Source organism: Scyliorhinus canicula, chromosome 10 (genome assembly GCF_902713615.1).
Source record: "Scyliorhinus canicula chromosome 10, sScyCan1.1, whole genome shotgun sequence".
In the NCBI taxonomy this organism is placed as follows: domain Eukaryota; kingdom Metazoa; phylum Chordata; class Chondrichthyes; order Carcharhiniformes; family Scyliorhinidae; genus Scyliorhinus; species Scyliorhinus canicula.
Window position 1 is genome coordinate 12,208,712 of NC_052155.1, and position 18,676 is coordinate 12,227,387.

Genomic DNA, 18,676 nt, shown 5'->3' on the forward strand with positions numbered 1-18,676 from the left:
GCTGCCAGTTTTGGTGCCCTTATCCATAGAACCAAATGCTGGCATTGAGAGAAGATTCATTGGGTTGATCCAGGGTATGGAGGGGAGAGGCTGAGTAGGTTGGGCCGATACTCATTGGAGTTTAGATGAATGAGAGGTGACCTTATTGAGACATATTAGCAGCTTCGAATTCCGAGGGTTGCACATCTCCAAAAATCTGTCCTGGTCCACCCACTTCAGCATTACCACCAAGAAAGCACAACTGCGCCTATACTTTCTCAGGAAACTAAGGAAATTCGGCATGTCCACATTAACTCTTACCAACTTTTATAGATGTGCCATAGAAAGCATCCTATCGGGCTGCATCACAGCCTTATATGGCAACTGCTCAGCCCAAGACCGCAAGAAACTTCAGAGAGCCGTGAACATCACACAAACCTGCCTCCCATCCATTGACTCCATCTACACCTCCCGCTGCCTGGGGAAAGAGGGCTGCATAATCAAAGACCCCTCCCACCCGGCTTACTCACTCTCCAACTTCTTCCATTGGGCAGGAGATACAAAAGTCTGAGAACACGCACGAACAGACTCAAAAACAGCTTCTTCCCCGCTGTTACCAGACTCCTAAATGACCCTCTTATGGACTGACCTCATTAACACTGCACCCCTGTATGCTTCACACAATGCCGGTGTATATGTATTCTCTTTTCTTTTCATGTACTTAATGATCTGTTGAGCTGCTCGCAGAAAAATACTTTTCATTGTACCTCGGTACACGTGACAATAAACAAAAACAGACAAACAAAACAAACAAATACAGGATTCTCAGGGAGATTGACACGGTAGATGCCGAGAGGTTGTTTCCTCTTGTGGGAGGGTCTAGGACCAGAGGGAATAATCTCAGAGGAAGGGGTCCCCATTTATGTCAGAGATGAGGAGGAATTTCATGCCTCTGAGAGTAATGAATCTGTGGAATTCTTTACCGCAGAGAGTTGTAGAGGCTGGATCATTAACTATGTTCAAGACTGAGACAGACAGATTTTCAAATCAGTGAGCGAATCAAGGGTTATGGGGTTAAGGCGGGAAGTGGAGTTGAGGATTACATCCGATCAGCCATAATCTCTTTGAATGGCAGGGCAGACTCAGTGGGCTGAGTAGCCTACTTCAGCTCCTATGTCTTATGGTCTTCTCTGTCTCTTGCTCTGACTTTTGCTTTCTCCTTGTCCTGTCTCTCCTTACCCCGTCTCTCCTTATCCCATCTCTCCTTGCCCCACCTCTCCTTGACCCCTCTCCTCTTCCTTCTCTCCTCTTCCTTCTCTCCTCTTCCCGCCTCGCCTCTTCCTGCCTCTCCTCATCCCATTCTGTACCTCATCTCTCTGTACCCCATCTCTCTGTACCCCATCTCTCTGTACCCCATCTCTCTGTACCTCATCTCTCTGTACCCCATCTCTCTGTACCCCATCTCTCTGTACCCCATCTCTCTGTACCCCATCTCTCTGTACCCCATCTCTCTGTACCCCATCTCTCTGTACCCCATCTCTCTGAACCCCATCTCTCTGAACCCCATCTCTCTGCACCCCATCTCTCTGCACACGTCTCTTCTTGCCCTGTTTCTCTGCACCCTGTGTCTCCTTGCCCCCTCGCTGGCTCACTCAGCTAAATCGCTGGTTTAGCTCACTCAGCTAAATCGCTGGCTTTTAAAGCAGACCAAGCAGGCCAGCAGCTCGGTTCAATTCCCGTACCAGCCTCCCCGGACAGGCGCCGGAATGTGGCGACTAGGGGCTTTTCACAGTAACTTCATTGAAGCCTACTCGTGACAATAAACGATTTTCATTTCATTTCATTTCATTTTCTTGACCCCCTTGCTCACTCATTGGGGCTGATTTAGCACAGGGCTAAATAGCTGGCTTTTAAAGCAGACCAAGGCAGGCCAACTACATGGTTCAATTCCCGTATCAGCCTCCCCGAACAGGTGCCGGAATGTGGCGACTGGGGGCTTTTCACAGTAACTTCATTTGAAGCCTACTTGTGACAATAAGCGATTTTTATTTCATTTCATTTTTCATTGCCCCATCTCTTGCTCATTCCTGTCCTGTCTCTTGCTCATTCCTGCCGTCTCTCGGTCATTCTTGCCCCGTCTCTCGCTCATTTCTGCCCCGCCACTCGCTCGCTCCTTCCTCTATGTCTCTCTCTCTCTCTCCGTCCCTGCCTCACTCTCTCCTTGCTTCATCTGTCACTCCTTGCCCCCCCATTTCTGTCCCCCCCATCTTTCTCTTACATTGCCCCTGTCCACTCCACCCCTCCCTCCCCTTCCTGCCTTCCTTCCATTCTTCTCATTCCTTCCTTTTTTGTCCTTCACTCTGTTGACTTCCACTGCTCCACCCCACCGCCACGCACCTTGGGCTGCATCAGGCGCAGACTGATGCACCATCCTGTGGCTGAACATGTTTTCGGCCTAGGATTTTCCCACATTCTAATTTTGCTCTCTGGTTTCTCACTTTGGAGACTGTCAAGTTGAGCATAGGTGCTTAACTTAAATATAGATCAGGAGGACCGAAGGGTGTTGTGTTTAGATGCACTCTCAAACCTTCTACAAGGTGGTTTCAGATGCCATTGGCACAGATCTGGAAACATATTGCTTATCAGCCAAGAATAAGTTGCATGAAAAAGTCTTAAAAATGAAAGGATGCAATTTATTTTTTATTAATTCATGGAATGCAGGCACTGCTGACTACGACAATTGTCCTTGAGAAAGTGGTGCTGAGCTGTCTCATGGAACCACTGCAGTCCATGTGGTGTAGTTCTACCCACAGTGCTGTTAGGGAGGAAGTTCCAGTGGCAGTGAAGGAACGGCGATGTTGTTCTAGGTCAGGATGGTGAGTGGCACGGAGGGGAATTTGCAGGTGGTGGTGTTCTCACATGTCTGCTGCCCTTGTCCTTCTCGATGGTAATGGTTGTGAGTTTGGAAGGTGTGGTCTCAGGAGCCTTGGTGAGTCCCTGCAGTGTGCCTTGTAGATGGTACACCCAGTCCGTCGGTGGTAGAGGGATTGAATGTTTGTGGATGGGGTGCCTATCAAGTGGGTTGTTCTGTACTGGATGGTGTTGAGCTTCTTGAATGCTTATAGAGCTACACTCATCCAGGCAAATGGGGAGTATTCCATCACTCTTATTCAAGTGCAAAGCAGAATATGCCTCTCTGATTCACACAGAAAAGGAGGCTATTCGGCCTATTGTACTTATGGCAAACCTTTGAAAGAGATATTGAACAGATAATTTGGAATAACAAATTTGTCTTTTTACATTTGTAACTGTCATCAATGTTACTAATGCTGGGTTTAAGATTCTAACTCTTTGCTCGATATTACCAATAATCTGGGGGGGTGCAGGAGGTGACTTTTGTTGAATTGGTTACTTGATTGATCAAGATTTTTTTTTTCTCTCTTATTTTATCAGGTGATGCTTTCCCCTGGACTATCTGTCTCAGCCAGTTCAGTGTGTACACGTTACTCGGGCAGCTGAAGGCATGTAACCTCATGGAACCCTTGGGCTGTACTTCAACTCTGGCCATCACCTCACACAAGCTGCAAACCTCCGGTCCCGAAACCAGACATTCGTTTGTCGTCTGTCTCCACGTGGACCTGGAGTCTCTGGAGGTGAAATGCTCGAACCCTCAGGTTGGTGTTGGCGCAGCTAATTGATTTATTGTGGGGAAAATAAGAAAATACTTTCTTTAAGTTATTTTGTCCTGCGCTTTATACGAGAATCCTTATTCCATTAAACATCTTAGCTCTCTCTTTTGAGTTTGGTGACCAAGATCGGGGACAAAGATTAGTTTTCCGCTTTGATGTGCTCTCAAGTTTTTCTGTAATTTAGACTCTTCCAAAAAAAATTTAGTAACTGCAGTCTAAAGTGCATCTTAAAACTGATGGAGCAAAATCAGTTGCAGATGTGCAGTTTCGAAAAGTATTATGTAGCAGAATTAATGTGCAGCAGCTTTGAAAGTGTCCACTGGAGCTGCCTGTTCAAGAGTTTATCATAACTTCACACAATATGTTTATAGATGTGGGCTGGAACATTAAAGAGATTTCAGATTTAAATAATGTGGACTTAAGTTCCCATTAATCGAACGCATTCCATACAGTCGTGGAAATCTTCCGTCAAATCTGAACTTCTTCATATTTTTGTTATCTCAAGAAAAATCGCTTTGCATCGATTTTAATTGTAAAAGTCTGAATCTAGTGATAAAGGGTTTTGCATACTGCCACAAAACACGTTTAATAGATTAGTGGAACCGATTTAAAACTTATTTCTGAACACTTCTGCTCGTTATGTTCGTTGCAAACTTGCTGTGTAAAATATATTCAGGTGGTAAAAGACACGAGGAGCAACTTCTTCACTCATGGTTATGACCTGGACTGCACTGCCTGAGAGTCTGGTGGAGGCAGGTTCATTTGAGGCTTTCAAGAAAGAATTGGCCACATATCGCAAAAGAAAGAATGTGCGGGATTACAGGGAGAAGGCAGGGGAACGACACTCAGTGCTCGTTCAGAGACCTGACACAGACACAATGGGCTGAACGGCCTTTTGTGCTGTAACAATTTGTGATTTGGATGGGAGATTTTGATTTTATTTACCTATATTTCCACAATTCAAGCACAGTTATTTTTAAATTCGTAACCTTTTGCTCGCAAGTCTTCAGCAATGCAGTTATTTAAAACTGCCTTTTAATTTTTTACCTGTGCGTTTGACGTGACAAAAACCACTGCGGGTTTTTTTTTGTAATATGCAACAAAAACCTTGCTGTGAAATCTAAAAGTGTACACTTAGCTGCTCCCTGGCAAAGTTTGAAAACTTGGCTGACGTGTAAATTTTCATTTTGTCATTAAAAAACTTATCAGTGTTGGAATGTAACATCACCCTGTTCTATCAAATCTCTCAGCTTTAGATAAGTTTGGATTTTCATTAGTCCCTGAAGCTTGCTGCTAAAGGCAGTGACATTAGAAACTTGAAATCAAGATTAGTGAATTCAAATGAATTTGCACAGTTTTAGCCTTAAATCGGTCGATTAACTTCTCATAAAATGGGAACTTTGGTAAACCAAGTACGTTAGAAGTTTGTTTTCCTATTGGGCTTGGTATATCTGGTCAAATGACTCTTAAGCAATTCAAATTACGTATATCAGAATCATCAAAGGTGTGATAATCAGATTTGGTAGTTATGTTTCTTTTGGATTTAGTGTCTGGAATAGGAAGTTGCTTGGTGGAATGTAATCGGATATATTGTGCCAGAATTTCCTGGCAACAGACTGGTGGGTTTCTGCTTGTACTGTTTTCAGTATGTCAATAACCTTGTACTTTGTGGTGGGCAAGAGATACATTGTGAGTTGCAAATCGCGACAAGTTTTTAAAAATTAATTTGGAGCTTAAATAAATTTAGAGTAGCCAATTCTTTTTTTCCCAATCAAGGGGCAATTTAGCGTGGCCAATCGACCTACCAGGCGTACCTTTGGGTTGTGGGGGTGAGACACACGCAGACATGGGGAGAATCTGCAAACTCCACGTGGGCAGTGACCCGGGCCCTCAGTACCGTGAGGCAGCAGTGCTAACCACTGCGCCACCGTGCCGTCCTATCGCTACAGGTTTGTTTGACTACTTGTGCTGATTCACCGGGAGCTTCTCAAAATTAAGATCTTGCTGTTAACTTCCCATGAATTTTGAGAAATTACTGCGGTTGCTTCTTAATTCCACATTAAGCTGAAGAAGTTAGGTCAAGTATTTTCCAACGTCTGGGCCCTTTCCAGGACAATGTTCTTGCAATGCTGCTCGACCTCTTCAGAAAGCGAACAGTAGAAATGAAGGGACCTCATTTCTGCAGGCCGCAGATTGTTAAAATTTAAAACAAAATAATTTCTGTATCTTTCTGTCTCTCCTCATCCACCTTTTTTCCCTCTCTAATTCTTATTCACCTTATTGTTATCCCTATTCTTCTCCTGTTTCTTTCTTGATTCTTAAATGCAATTCTTTAAGAAGATAGATATAGATTTATTGTTACATGTACCGAGGTATAGTGAAAAGTATTGTTCTGCGTACCTCCAGGCAGATCGTTCCATCCATGAAAAAGATGAGTATATCCTATAAATACACAATGTAAATACATAGACATAGACATCGGGTGAAGTATACGGAATATAGTGCTACACAGTAGAGAAGATGCGTAGAGAGATGAGTTCAGTCCATAAGAGGGTCATTCAAGAGTCTGGTAACAGCGGGAAGAAGTTGTTTTTGATTAATTGTTATCCAAGATGATCTGTCAATTCCTGAAGCAAAAAGGTTTAAATCAGAAGGGGGAGAAAAGTTTTAACAAACAGGGTGTGAGGTGAGGTGCACTCCACCAGGACATTTTGCATCAATTTTCATCTTTAAAGGTGATTAAGATGTGTAAGATGGAGCGACAAAAGTCTCCCTTTCATTCTTCTTTTTTCAGATGAGTAAATTGAAATAATCTCATTCTGGTGAGGTCAATCTGGAGTACAAACTTGTGCTCCAGAACTAGCTGCAGTTCTATCCAAGCCGTCCCAGCACAGCTACAACACTGGCATCTACCCAGCAAATGGAAAACTGCCCGGGTCTGTCCTGTCCACAAAAAACAGGACAAATTCAACCAGGTCAATGACCATCCCATCAGTCTACTCTCGGTCATCAGCAAAGTGATGAAAAGTGTCATGGACAGTGCTAGCAAGTGGCACTGGCTTTGCAATAACCTGCTCGCTGAGGCTCAGTTTGGGTTCCACCATGGCCATTCATCTCCTGACCTGATGCAGCTTTAGTCCAAACTTGGACAAAGATCTGAACTCAGAAGGTGAGGTGAGGGTGACTGTGCTTGACATCAGGACAACGTTTGGCTGAGTGTGGCATCTAAGAGCCCTAGCAAAACTGGAATCAATGGAAATCCGAGGGAAGGAGCTCCACTGTTTGGAGTCATACCTAGTTTAAAGGATGATGGCTGTGGTTATGAGTGGTCAATCATCTCAATCCCAGGACATCACTGCAGGAATTCCTCAGGGTACACAACACAAGAACACAAAAAGCAAGAGGGTAGCCAGGGAAGGGGTTGGCCCCCTGAAGGACAGGGGAGGGAATCTATTTGTGGAGCCAGAGGAAATGGGTGAGGTACTAAATGAATAATTTGCATCAGTATTCACCAAAGAGAAGGAATTGGTGGATGTTGAGTCTGGAGAAGGGTGTGTAGATAGCCTGGGTCACATTGAGATCCAAAAAGACGAGGTGCTGGGCGTCTTGAAAAATATTAAGCAGGATAAGTCTCCAGGGCCTGATGGGATCTACCCCAGAATACTGAAGGAGGCAAGAGAGGATATTGCTGAGCCTTGACAGAGATCTTTGGATCCTCACTGACTTCAGGTGATGTCCCGGAGGACTGGAGAATGTTGTTCCTTTGTTTAAGAAGGATAGCAAGGATAATCCAGGGAACTACAGGCCGGTGAGCCTTACATCAGTGGTAGGGAAATTACTGGAGAGAATTCTTTGAGACAGAATCTACTCCCATTTGGAAGCAAGTGGTCGTATTAGTGAGAGGCAGCATGGTTTTGTGAAGAGGAGGTTGTGTCTCACTAACTTGATAGAGTTTTTCGAGGAGGTCACAAAGATAATTGATGCAGGTAGGGCAGTGGATGTTGTCTATCTGGACTTCAGTAAGGCCTTTGACAAGGTCCCTCATGGCAGACTGGTACAAAAGGTAAAGTCACACGGGATCAGAGGTGAGCGGGCAAGATGGATACAGAACTGGCTAGGTCATAGAAGGCAGAGAGTAGCAATGGAAGGGTGCTTTTCTGATTGGAGGGCTGTGACTAGTGGTCTTCCGCAGGGATCAGTGCTGGGACCTTTGCTGTTCGTAGTGTATATATAAATGATTTGGAGAAAAATGTAACTGGTCTGATTAGTAATTTTGTGGACGACACAAAGATTGGTGGAATTGCGGATAGCGATGAGGACTGTCAGAGGATACAGCAGGATTTAGATTGTTTGGAGACTTGGGGGGCGAGATGGCAGATGGAGTTTAATCCAGACACATGTGAGGTAATGCATTTTTGAAGGTCTAATGCAGGTAGGGAATATACAGTGAATGATAGAACCCTCAAGAGTATTGACAGTCAGAGAGATCTTGGTGTACAGGTCCACAGGTCACTGAAAGGAGCAACACAGGTTGAGAAGGTAGTCAAGAAGGCATATGGCATGCTTGCCTTCATTGGCCGGGGCATTGAGTATGAATATTGGCAAGTCATGTTGCAGCTATACAGAACCTTAGTTAGGCCACACTTGGAGTATAGTGTTCAATTCTGGTCGCCACACTACCAGAAGGATGTGGAAGCTTTAGAGCGGGTGCAGAAGAGATTTACCAGGATGTTGCCTGGTATGGAGAGCATTAGCTATGAGGAGAGGTTGAATAAACTTGGTTTGTTCCCACTGGAACGACGGAGGTGGAGTGGCGACCTGATAGAGGTCTACTAATTTATGAGGGGCATAGACAGAGTGGATAGTCAGAGGCTTTTTCCCAGGGTAGAGGAGTAAAATACTATGTTTACGGTGCGAGGGGCAAGGTTTAAAGGAGATGCACGAGGCATGATTTTTTACACAGAGAGTAGTGTGTGCCTGGAATTTGGTGCCTGGAACTCGCTGCGGAGGAGGTGGTAGAAGCAGGGACGATAGTGACGTCTAAGGGGCATCTTGACAAATACATGAATAGGATGGGAATAGAGGGATACGGACCCCGGAAGTGCAGAAGATTTTAGTTTAAACGGGCAGCATGGTCGGCACAGGCTTAGAGGGCCGAAGGGCCTGTTCATGTGCTGTACTTTTCTTTGTTCTTTTGTTCACAAGGATTAGAAGCAGGAGAAGGCCGCCAGGCTCTTCAGCACTGCCCACCATTCAATCTGATCATGGCTTATCTTTGCCGGCCTCAACTCTTTTTCTTTCCCATTTCTCCATCGCCTTGTATTCCTCGATCTATCAAATATTTATCCACCTCCACTTTAAATTCTTCTAATGATCCAGCCTCATCACCCTCTGGGACAGAGAATTCCAGAGGTTAACCACCATCTGCGAGAAGAAATGTCTGTGCATCTTAGTTTTAAATGACCGGACCTTTATCTTGTAGCTATGTCCACTTGTTCGAGACCCTTCCACTAGTGAAAACATCTCACCATCTACCCTGTCAAGCCCCCTCAGGATTTTATATGGTTGAATAAGGTCACCCATCACTCTTCTAAAGTCTAAGGAGTACAAACCCAGACTATTTGGTTTCTCTTGGTAGGACAACCCACTCATTCCAGGCATTAGTCTGTTGAATCTCTTTTAGATTGCCTCCAATATTAGTACATCATTTTTTAGGTAAGAGGACTAAAAGCAGTATTCGAGGTAAGGCCTCACCAACACCCTGTACAATTGCAGCAAAACCTTCCTCTTTTTTGACTCCAACCCCTTTGCAATAAAGACCAAAATGCCATTTGCCTTAAGCACTTGTTGCACCTGCCTTCGAGCTTTTTGTGATTCATGCACTAGAACACCTAGATCCCTCTGTACTTCACTCACCTGCAGCCTCTTTCCATTTAGATAATAATCTGCATTTGATTCCTCCTAACGAAACGCATGACTTTGCACTTCCCCACATTAAACTCCATTTACCAGGTTTTCGCTCAGTCATTCAATCTACCTATACCTATCTACCACAATATCCTTCCAGCTATTTTCGTATCAGCAGCAAATTTGGAAAACTTTCATTTTGTTTGTTCTGCCAAGTCATTAATGAAAATTGTGATGTCATTAGTGTCCTAGGCCCAGCCATCTTCAGCTACTTCATCAATGACCTTCTGTCATAATCCCCACGAGAGGACCATTATCGATCTCCCCCTGGGGTTCGTGGAATACGAGCTTCCCTGATAGTTGGCGGAGGCCCACTCAGCTGGGGCATGTAAATCCCAGCATGAAAGCTGGCCCATGCAGGAGCCGGCACGTTGGTTGTCACAACGAGAACTGTGATGTGTATATAGTTACTGCCGTGGTCAGACTTTCTGTGAAAGTAAAATAAATCATTCCTATTTGGCTTGCTTGCTCATTAAACTGGCAATGAGGGAAAAGGAAACTCCAGACTCGGTTTTACGATGCCCCAGCCACCCTGGAAAACTCCTATGCAGCAGTGTTTTTTGGTAGACTCGAGGCCTTTGACGCAGACCTGGAAGATTGGATCCAATACGAAGAATGTCTGAGACACTTATTTCAGGCCAATGGCATTTTGGGAGAAGACCGGCAAAAGGAGATTCTCCTAACGGCTCTCCGACCTTTGGGATTATGAAGAGTTTTACCTACCCAGCTGCTCCAGATTCAAGGTCATTCGATGAGTTGTTTGTGTTAGTGTCTGACCATTATGATCCAAAGCCATCTGTTATAATGCAACGTTACAGGATCAACATAGCTATGTGGATTCCTCAGGCACTGAGAGTTCTGGCCATCCCTATTGGGAATGTTGAGGGATAGGCTTGTCTGTGGAATCAATAATGCAGCCACGTAAAAGGAAATTATTGGCGCAGCCCACAGCGGACTTGAAGCGGGCAATTTTAGTTAGCACTGTCCCACGAAAATGCAGAGAAAGGAGTACAGTAACTTCAAGGGTCCATGGATTATGGGGTCCATAGTTTGACCCAACCTCCATGTCAGATATCCGCGACATCCCAGGGCAGTGCCTGAATGGCCAGGTCACCTCCCATCGACAAATGAAGGTACAATACAACAGTCGGGACGAGTATTCAGGAGCCACTACAGACCTGTGGGATACCTCTGCCAAGAACGAGGGGGAATTTGAACCACATTGGCAGACGTGTGGACGGAGAACACGCGGTAGTCAGGGCCACCAGAATCGATGGAGAGAACGCCGACCAGGGCAGGCGATGAGGTCACTGTGAGCCAGGACCTTGCATGTGGCCCCACCCAAGGAAGACAATATGATTCAGCTGAACTGCATCGTGACCCCGAAAGTGGCGCGATCCAGGTCACACGATAGGTGAACGGACAGCCTCTGTTCATGGGAGATGAGAATAGAGCTGCCATCTCCATCATTTGTCAGCAGACCCTTTGCCTTATTCATCCAGGGATCTTACCATTAATGCTGTAAGACACCAAGGCCAGTTTGGAGCGTCGTACAGGTGAAGCACTGAGCATCACTGGAACTACCGTGATCCTGGTGACCCATGGCCAGCAAACACTTCGGCTACCTTTAGTCATGGTGCAGGAGCCGGGACCCAACCTGCTGGGGCGTGATGGGCTGCAAGTTCTCCATTTTGATTGGCAGCAGTTTTTTCCGGATGGGTGCTGGAACCTTCTCTGAACTGCTAGGTAAATATTCAGAAGTATTCCAGGACGGCCTGGGTTGAATAAAGGGAGGTCAAGGCTCATATCTACATAGGTTTAACCCAGATATTTCAGGGTACAGCCTGTTCCTTATGCCTTACTCGCCTAGGTTGATTCAGAGCTTTAGTGCCTTGAGGATCTGGGAATCATATACCCAGTACGGTTTGGAGTGGGCCGCACTCATAGTACCTGTTATGAAGCTGGACAAATCTGTTCAACTCTGTGGGGACTGCAAACGAACAGTGGTTTCCCACCTGGACCATTACCCTACATCTCAAATAGAAGATCTAAGTGCGAAACTGGCTGGAGGCTGCTCCTTTACAAAACCTAATATGAGCCATGCCATCTGCAGGTGGAATTGGACTCCCCATCTAGAAAATACACAACTATGAACACCCACAGGAGATTATTCGAGTGCACACACCTCCAATTTGGGGTCTCATCAGCTCCTGCGGTCTTCTAAAGGGTAATGGAAGGCATACTTCAGGGATTGCCAAAAGTAGCAATGAATTTGGATAATTTGCTCATTATGGGTACCACGGACATGGAGCACATAGAAAACCTGGAGGAAGTGCTCCGACGGTTCTCCCAAGTTGGTGCCCGTCTGAAAAGAAGCAAATGTGTTTTCAGAGCTAAAGGGATAATATACTTGGGGGTACAGGCTGGTACCCTGTGAAGGAGAAGGTTCAGGCCATAAAGGAGCCCGCAACTCTGAGGAATACCACAGAACTCTGATAATTCTTCGGCCTTGTGAATTACTATGGAAAATTCATTTCAAACTTGGCCAATCTGTTGGCACCCCTTCACATATTGCTAGAAAAGAACCAAAAGTGGGCCTGGGGTGCCCAGAGGAAGAAGCATTCGCCGGAGTGAAGCAGCATCTGTCATCCTCTCAACTCCTCAGCCATTATGACCCCTCTTGACTGCTGGTCATGACTTATGATGGCTCCTCCTATGGCACTGGGAAGGTACTGACCCATAGATTGGATGATGGGACGGAGTACCCTATTGCGTTTGCATCAAGAACTCTGGCATACGCGGAGCGTATAGAAAAGGAAGGATTTGCGGTGATATTTGGGGTCAAGAGGTTTCACCAGTATATGTACGGGCGACACTTCTTCTTTGTTACCGACCACATGCCTCTGCTGAGCCTCTTTAAAGCAGATAAGGGGATACCCCCCATAGCATCGGACCAGATTCAGCACTGGGATCTCTTGCTCACAACATATGAGTACTCGTTACAACATCGTCCAGGAACTTTGATAACTCACGCTGACGACCTTAGTCACCACCCACTGCATGTGAGTCCCCTGTCTCCACCAGTGGCGGATGATGTCATGGCAACTCTGAATTTTATGGACAGTCTGCCCGTGACAGCTGTTCAGGTACGAGCATGGACACAAAAAGATATTAGATTGGCCAAGCTCTGCCACATGTTATTATATGATGGATGACAGGGACCTCCACAGATGCCCTCCAGCACTTTACTCAGAAACTCCAAGAATTAAGTGTGGAGGATAGTGTCATCCTGTGGGGGGCTCGCGTGGTCATCCCGGATGCTGGGTCAGGAGTCTGGGGTCCATGTTTCTTATTATTGTAGATGCCATTCCAAATGGCTCGACATTTACAAGATGGCCTCGACTACATCAAGGGCAACGTTGATAAGTTGAGGTCCTCATTCTGGTTCACTAATGTCAACAAGATGTGCAGCATCAGCATCATTTTAAAAAATGTATCAATTAAGGGACAATTTAGCATAACTACCCTGCAAACTTTGGGTTGTGGGGGTGAGACCCATGCTTACATGGGGAGAAAATGCAACCTCCACACAGACAGTGAACCACGGCCGGGATTGAACCTGGGTCCTCAGCGCTGTGAGGCAGTACTGCTAACCACTACGCCACTGTGCTGCCTGCAGAGATGGTATCATGACCATCGGATGTCTGGGCGGAATTTCCAATGGAGAGCCACTATCTGCACCCACAATTTTGCAGCTGGAGTCACCGTAGAGAAAACAGGGCCTGTCTCAGTCAATGAATAATGGAAGACCCTATGTAAGCACATGGACCACCTAAAGAAGCGAGAGACCGCTCTACAGGATACTCGACCAGGGACGTCAATATCTCCGCCTTGCCAGGAACCACCCCTCAGACAGGGAGTGCATCCTACAGAGGCCCAATGATCGAACCAGCAGGAACAAGATGACTCTGGCTCAGAAATGGGCACAGAGGCACCTGTGCAGATGGACAATGTTATATCCGGGGCTGAGATCCCGGTGATAGCCCTCGTCAGTCATCCAGGAAAGGATGGTCACCACCACCCGACCCAGACCCTCTACAGGCAGAAGCTCAACCTTGGGATAATGGCGCAGCAGGCCTTCTCAGATGACTGCAGAAGGGGAATGTTCAGACTTGGAGGGCAGGAGGGGTGTCATAACCCCCACGAGGCTCACGGGAAACCACTATCAATCTCCCCGTGCGGCTTGGGGAGAACGAGCTTCCCCTGTGGTGGGCAGAGGCCCACTCAGCTGGGGCTCATAAAACTGAGCACAAAAGCCGTCCCGCACAGCTGTCCCCACTGCTCCGAGGTCAACAGACATACACCCCTCAGCAACCCCGAAAAACAACTGGAAGGCACTTACCTCCTTACTCCGCCTCGAAGACCATGCACCAGGAACCCTTTTTTAAATACTTTCACCAAATCACACGCTTGTGACTCCCAGCTGGGTGGGGTGGAGCATTATGGGCGGTTGGTGAATCATCCTTTCAGCCTCTTAATCGCATTTAAACGAATGCTTATTAGTGCTTTGCATGTTCGCGCTGCCGCGGGGCGAGGATCCCGTTATGGCCGGCAGGGCAGGGCCGGAAGCTCGCGATGGGTCTGACACCCGGCGTGAATCCCGAATTTGGACCGATACACTATTCAGTGGCTGATCGTGAATCCCAACATTTTCAATGATGCTTATGGAAGTTAAACTGCTTCAAAGAATGAAGACAACCTCTACTTGTAACAGTTCGACACATTTAATGCAAATTGCTTTGGGGTAAACGTTCCAATATTTTCTTCAATTAAAGTTCCCAGGCTTCACATTGACTTTTATTCCTCCGGGTGACTTCAGAGTCCATTTTGGACTAACAATTAAAATAATCCATTCCAATTTGGAATAATTCAGTGAGACATCCATGGTGTTTTTACAGAAAGTAAGAAAAAAACCCCCACACTCATTTGATTAGAAGGGTTGCCTTTCTGATGTTGGGGCAAAGGATATTGTCAGGACAAAATTTAAGAGACTTCAATTTGCATCTGGCCATCTTGTGCAGGAACTTGGAGTGCCTAGAAAAGGAGTATTCCATTTTCACAGCACTTAGAATGCATTCCGTTACTCGTGATCACAAACTTCATAGATTGTCCTAATTAGAGATGGGAACTGATGCATTTTCTCACCTTGCCACGGGCCCACAACTCAGTTTTAAACTACTTGTGTAACCTAAGAAGTCATAAAACTCAAGGATATGGGAGGATGGTAATTTAAGTAGCTGTATAACAAAAGGGAGTATGTGAAGAAGTACTTTACAGAACCTTTGCAACATTGATTTCCCAACTCATGCAACACATCCCTCATTTTTCCATGGGCAATTTACCACATTTTTCACCAATTTTCACTCTCTCATGATTGTAAAGCATTAAAGTTGAAAAAATAAATCCCTATTGAATAATGTTGATTGAAGAAGCACTCCAAAAGCAAGTTATACCAAGATGGCTGCTTGAAAATTATCAATGAGTTAAACCTTTGAGATCAGCTTCATGTTTCTTTGTGACTGGGGCAATAGTGGAATGAGTAGCCTATCGCGCATATTAAATTTTCATTAAGTGAAGCAGCATAATGTTGCGTTCCAATGTGACAGTTGAATTGGGATGTGGTATGTATTATAATACGATGTGGAGATACCGCCGTTGGAACTAGGGTGAACACAGTCAGAACTCTATATTAGACTTTAACCAGGTGTTGTGAGACTTCTTACTGTCTTACTTCTTACTTCACATTATAATAAGCACCTTGTTAAGCTGCATCATGTTCAAGACATGGTAGTTTGGGTGTAGATTGCAAAAATTTCCTCTAATACCTACCTAAGTTTGTGAGCTAGAATTCTGTTAATTGTAGTTGACCTGATAGAGTATTATATATTCCATACTTAGGCCACATTTTCTATTTGTCGGAACATAGCTCAGTGTACTCCATTTCCTCCAGACCTTGCAGCCCAATGAAAGATGATGCACCTGTGCATATTTCCACATTTGTCATGAGGTTCTCGAATTTTGGAGTTCAAATAAAGCAGTCCAATTGTGTGTGTGTATGGTGACTCCAAACGTGCAATGTTAAACCAAATCCCCATCTGCCCTCTGAGGTGGATGCCATTGAATTGTATTGAAGAAGAGTAAGGGAGTTACCCGCCGGGTGGGATGTTCTGGTCCCGCCTGCTACCAAAATCATCCGGTCCCTCCAAAGGTCTGGTTGGGCTGCCGAATCTCCCGTGGCGGGTTCCGGAATGACATGCCGGGAAATCCGGGTCCGAGTATCACAGTCAATAATTACCCTGCAATCAGCATCACCAAAGCGATTATTTGGTTATTATCACATTTTTAAAAGATTCCACAAATTTTCGTCAAGTGCTCGGCATCGTCCTGTGGTCGGGAAAGGCACTATATGATTGCAAGTTTTTCTTCCTCGTGGACCAACGGAAATTGAGCAATTTTTCAAAGCATTTCACTTGCTAACAAAGCATTAAAGGTCTTCATATTCCACAGTTAAACAGACAGTTTTTGTACAGTGTAACAGATATCTAGAATTATTCAGGCAATTGCGGAGTATGTTAGGAATTTCCCTCATTGCTTTTCTCTGATTTCATGAACAACAATGTGTGACACACACTGACTCTTATTTTAGATGATGACATTGGGCGTTGAGCTCATTTCCTGAGCAATTAAATGCTTGGCTGAAAAGAAAAATAGTTCTTTATTTCTAAATATTCACTATTAGTTGGTTTAAAATAATGAATGACGGGAATTAGATGATTATGGTTATCAAATTGCAATTACAATATTGTGCAATTTCACTGATCTTAAGCTAAAGTTCACCACAGAATATTTGATTCAAAATATAATCTATTGTCTTTATTCCTTTCTGGTTTATAAGTTGATTAGCTTGTAAAATTATCCACTTTTTCTTCCTACTGTTATTCTGATTGCATGAACAGATTGTGCAAGGAAAATCTATTTTCTTAACATTTACTGCTTTTTAGAAGTGTAACTTATTGTTTTCGTTTCGTCTTCCATTCCCCTGGCCACAAGTCAGAACCTGGTGGTGTCCCTATTCTCTGCACGAGGGATAAACTAGACTTTATGCATCTGTTCTAAATGCTGCAAAGGTCAAGTTGCCTTATTTTTGAAGTGTATTTTTTTAATACATATTTGTTCAGCTGATGACTTATCAGGACTTTGCCAGCTCTTTGAAAGAGCAAGCCATTTACACCCACTTCCCCGATCTTTTCACCAGCCCAGTTTTTTTTTTTCTTCATCTGCTTGACCATTTCACTTCTGAAAGCCGCTGTTGAATTGACTTCCACCGCCCTTTTCAGCCCATGGTTTCCTGATCCATAAAACATGGTGTGTGAAATAAAAATCTCCTCATCCCCCCCCTGTGGATGGTGGTGGTGTGGGTGGTGGTGGCGAGGGCACAAGCAGCTGGGGTGTGTGGGCAGGTTGGGGGTGTCCATGCAGCAACAACCTGCTGTTGGACTGCCTGTGCAGAGTCTGCACGTTCTCCCCGTGTCAGCGTGGGTTTCCTCCGGGTGCTCCGGTTTCCTCCCACAGTCCAAAGATGTGCAGGTTAGGTGGATTGGCCATGATAAATTGCCCCTTAGTGCCCAATGGTGAGCTTATGGGAATAGGGCAGGGGATTCGGCCTAAGGAGGTGCAGACTCGATGGGGTCGAATGGCCTCCTCCCGCACTGTAGAGATTCTATGTTTACAATAAAATAAAAGCAAAATACTGCAGAAATCTGAAACAAAGCAGAAAAAGCTGGAAAAATGCAGCAGGTCTGGCAGCATCTGTGGGGGGGAGAAACAGTTGACATTTCGAGTCCCTATGACTTCTTCAGATGATGTTGCTTCAGAACTGTTGGGTGTGATATAACCACCACGTGCGCCCGGCACGTAACCGGGTGCGCCGGATAAAGGTCAAAATCGAGATTCTCCCCGGTTGCGAATCAGTTTCCTATCTAACCAGCCCGCTCCCAATGGCAGCTTCCGGATCACTCCCAAATATGGAGAGCCTATCATTAACCCTCTTCTGCATTAATTTCCATCTCATTAGCGAGATTTAAGTTGAATGTAACGGCCTCCCGTAATTAACCGGCTCCCCAGGGGGTATTCACGCGGTCGTCGTTTAGTACTCCTTTTCAAAAACATGAAGCTGGCGCAATGGCTGCTGAGGGGAACTAAGGTGGTGAGTAGCCGTTTCCATTTTCCGGTACAGAGCTGCTGCCCCAGTGGTAGGAGGCTGTTTGAGTAACTGGAGGCCGGTGTCCATAGATGTACCACAGGGATCAGTGCTGTGTCCCTTCGTGTTTGTTATATATATAAATAATATTGATGAGAACGTGGGGGGAATGATAAGTAAGTTTACAGACAGCACCAAGATTGGTTGGGTGGTTAATAGTGAAGAAGAGGGTTGTAGGGTACAGGAAGATATAGATGGGTTGGTCAAATGGGCAGAGCAGTGGCAGGTGGTATTTAACCCTGATAAGTGTGAGGTGATGCATTTTGGAAGAAGAAGCAGGAAAAGGGAGTATGTAATGAATACAGGATACTAGGAAGCTCAGAGGAATAGATGGATCTCGGGTACGTGTTCACAGATCCCTGAAGGCAGCAGAGCAGATTGATAGGATAGTTAAAAAGGGAATATAAGAGCAAGCAGGTTATGTTGGAGCTGTACAGAATGTTGGTTAGGCCACAGCTGGAGTACTGTGTGCAGTTCTGGTCACCTCACTATAGGACAGATGTGGTTGCACTGGAGGGAGTGCAGAGGAGATTCATCAGGATGTGCCTGGGACGGAGCATCTGAGCTATAAGGAGAGACTGGATAGACTTGGGCTGTTTTCACTAGAGCAGGGAAGGCTGAGGGTGGACATGATTGAGGTGTGCAAGATTATGAGGGGTTTGGACAGGGTAAATACGAAGTAGCTGTACCCCTTGGTAGAGGGCTCAATCACAAGGGGGCA

At 45.4% G+C, this 18,676-nt stretch overlaps 1 protein-coding gene across 5 annotated transcripts in view; it reads left to right on the forward strand.

The window, feature by feature from the left end:
* The window catches only part of LOC119972233 (vacuolar protein sorting-associated protein 13B-like), a 1,046,946-nt gene that overhangs the window by 618,005 nt on the left and 410,265 nt on the right, over nt 1–18,676 (forward strand). For all 5 annotated transcript variants that reach the window (XR_005462014.1, XM_038808618.1, XM_038808616.1 and 2 more), the window contains exon 24: nt 3,433–3,653. Coding sequence is in view for 4 of the 5 variants with exons in the window: in XM_038808618.1 (XP_038664546.1) it covers nt 3,433–3,653 (221 nt within the window). In the remaining variant the exon portion in view is untranslated. The remainder of the gene's footprint in view (nt 1–3,432; nt 3,654–18,676) is intronic.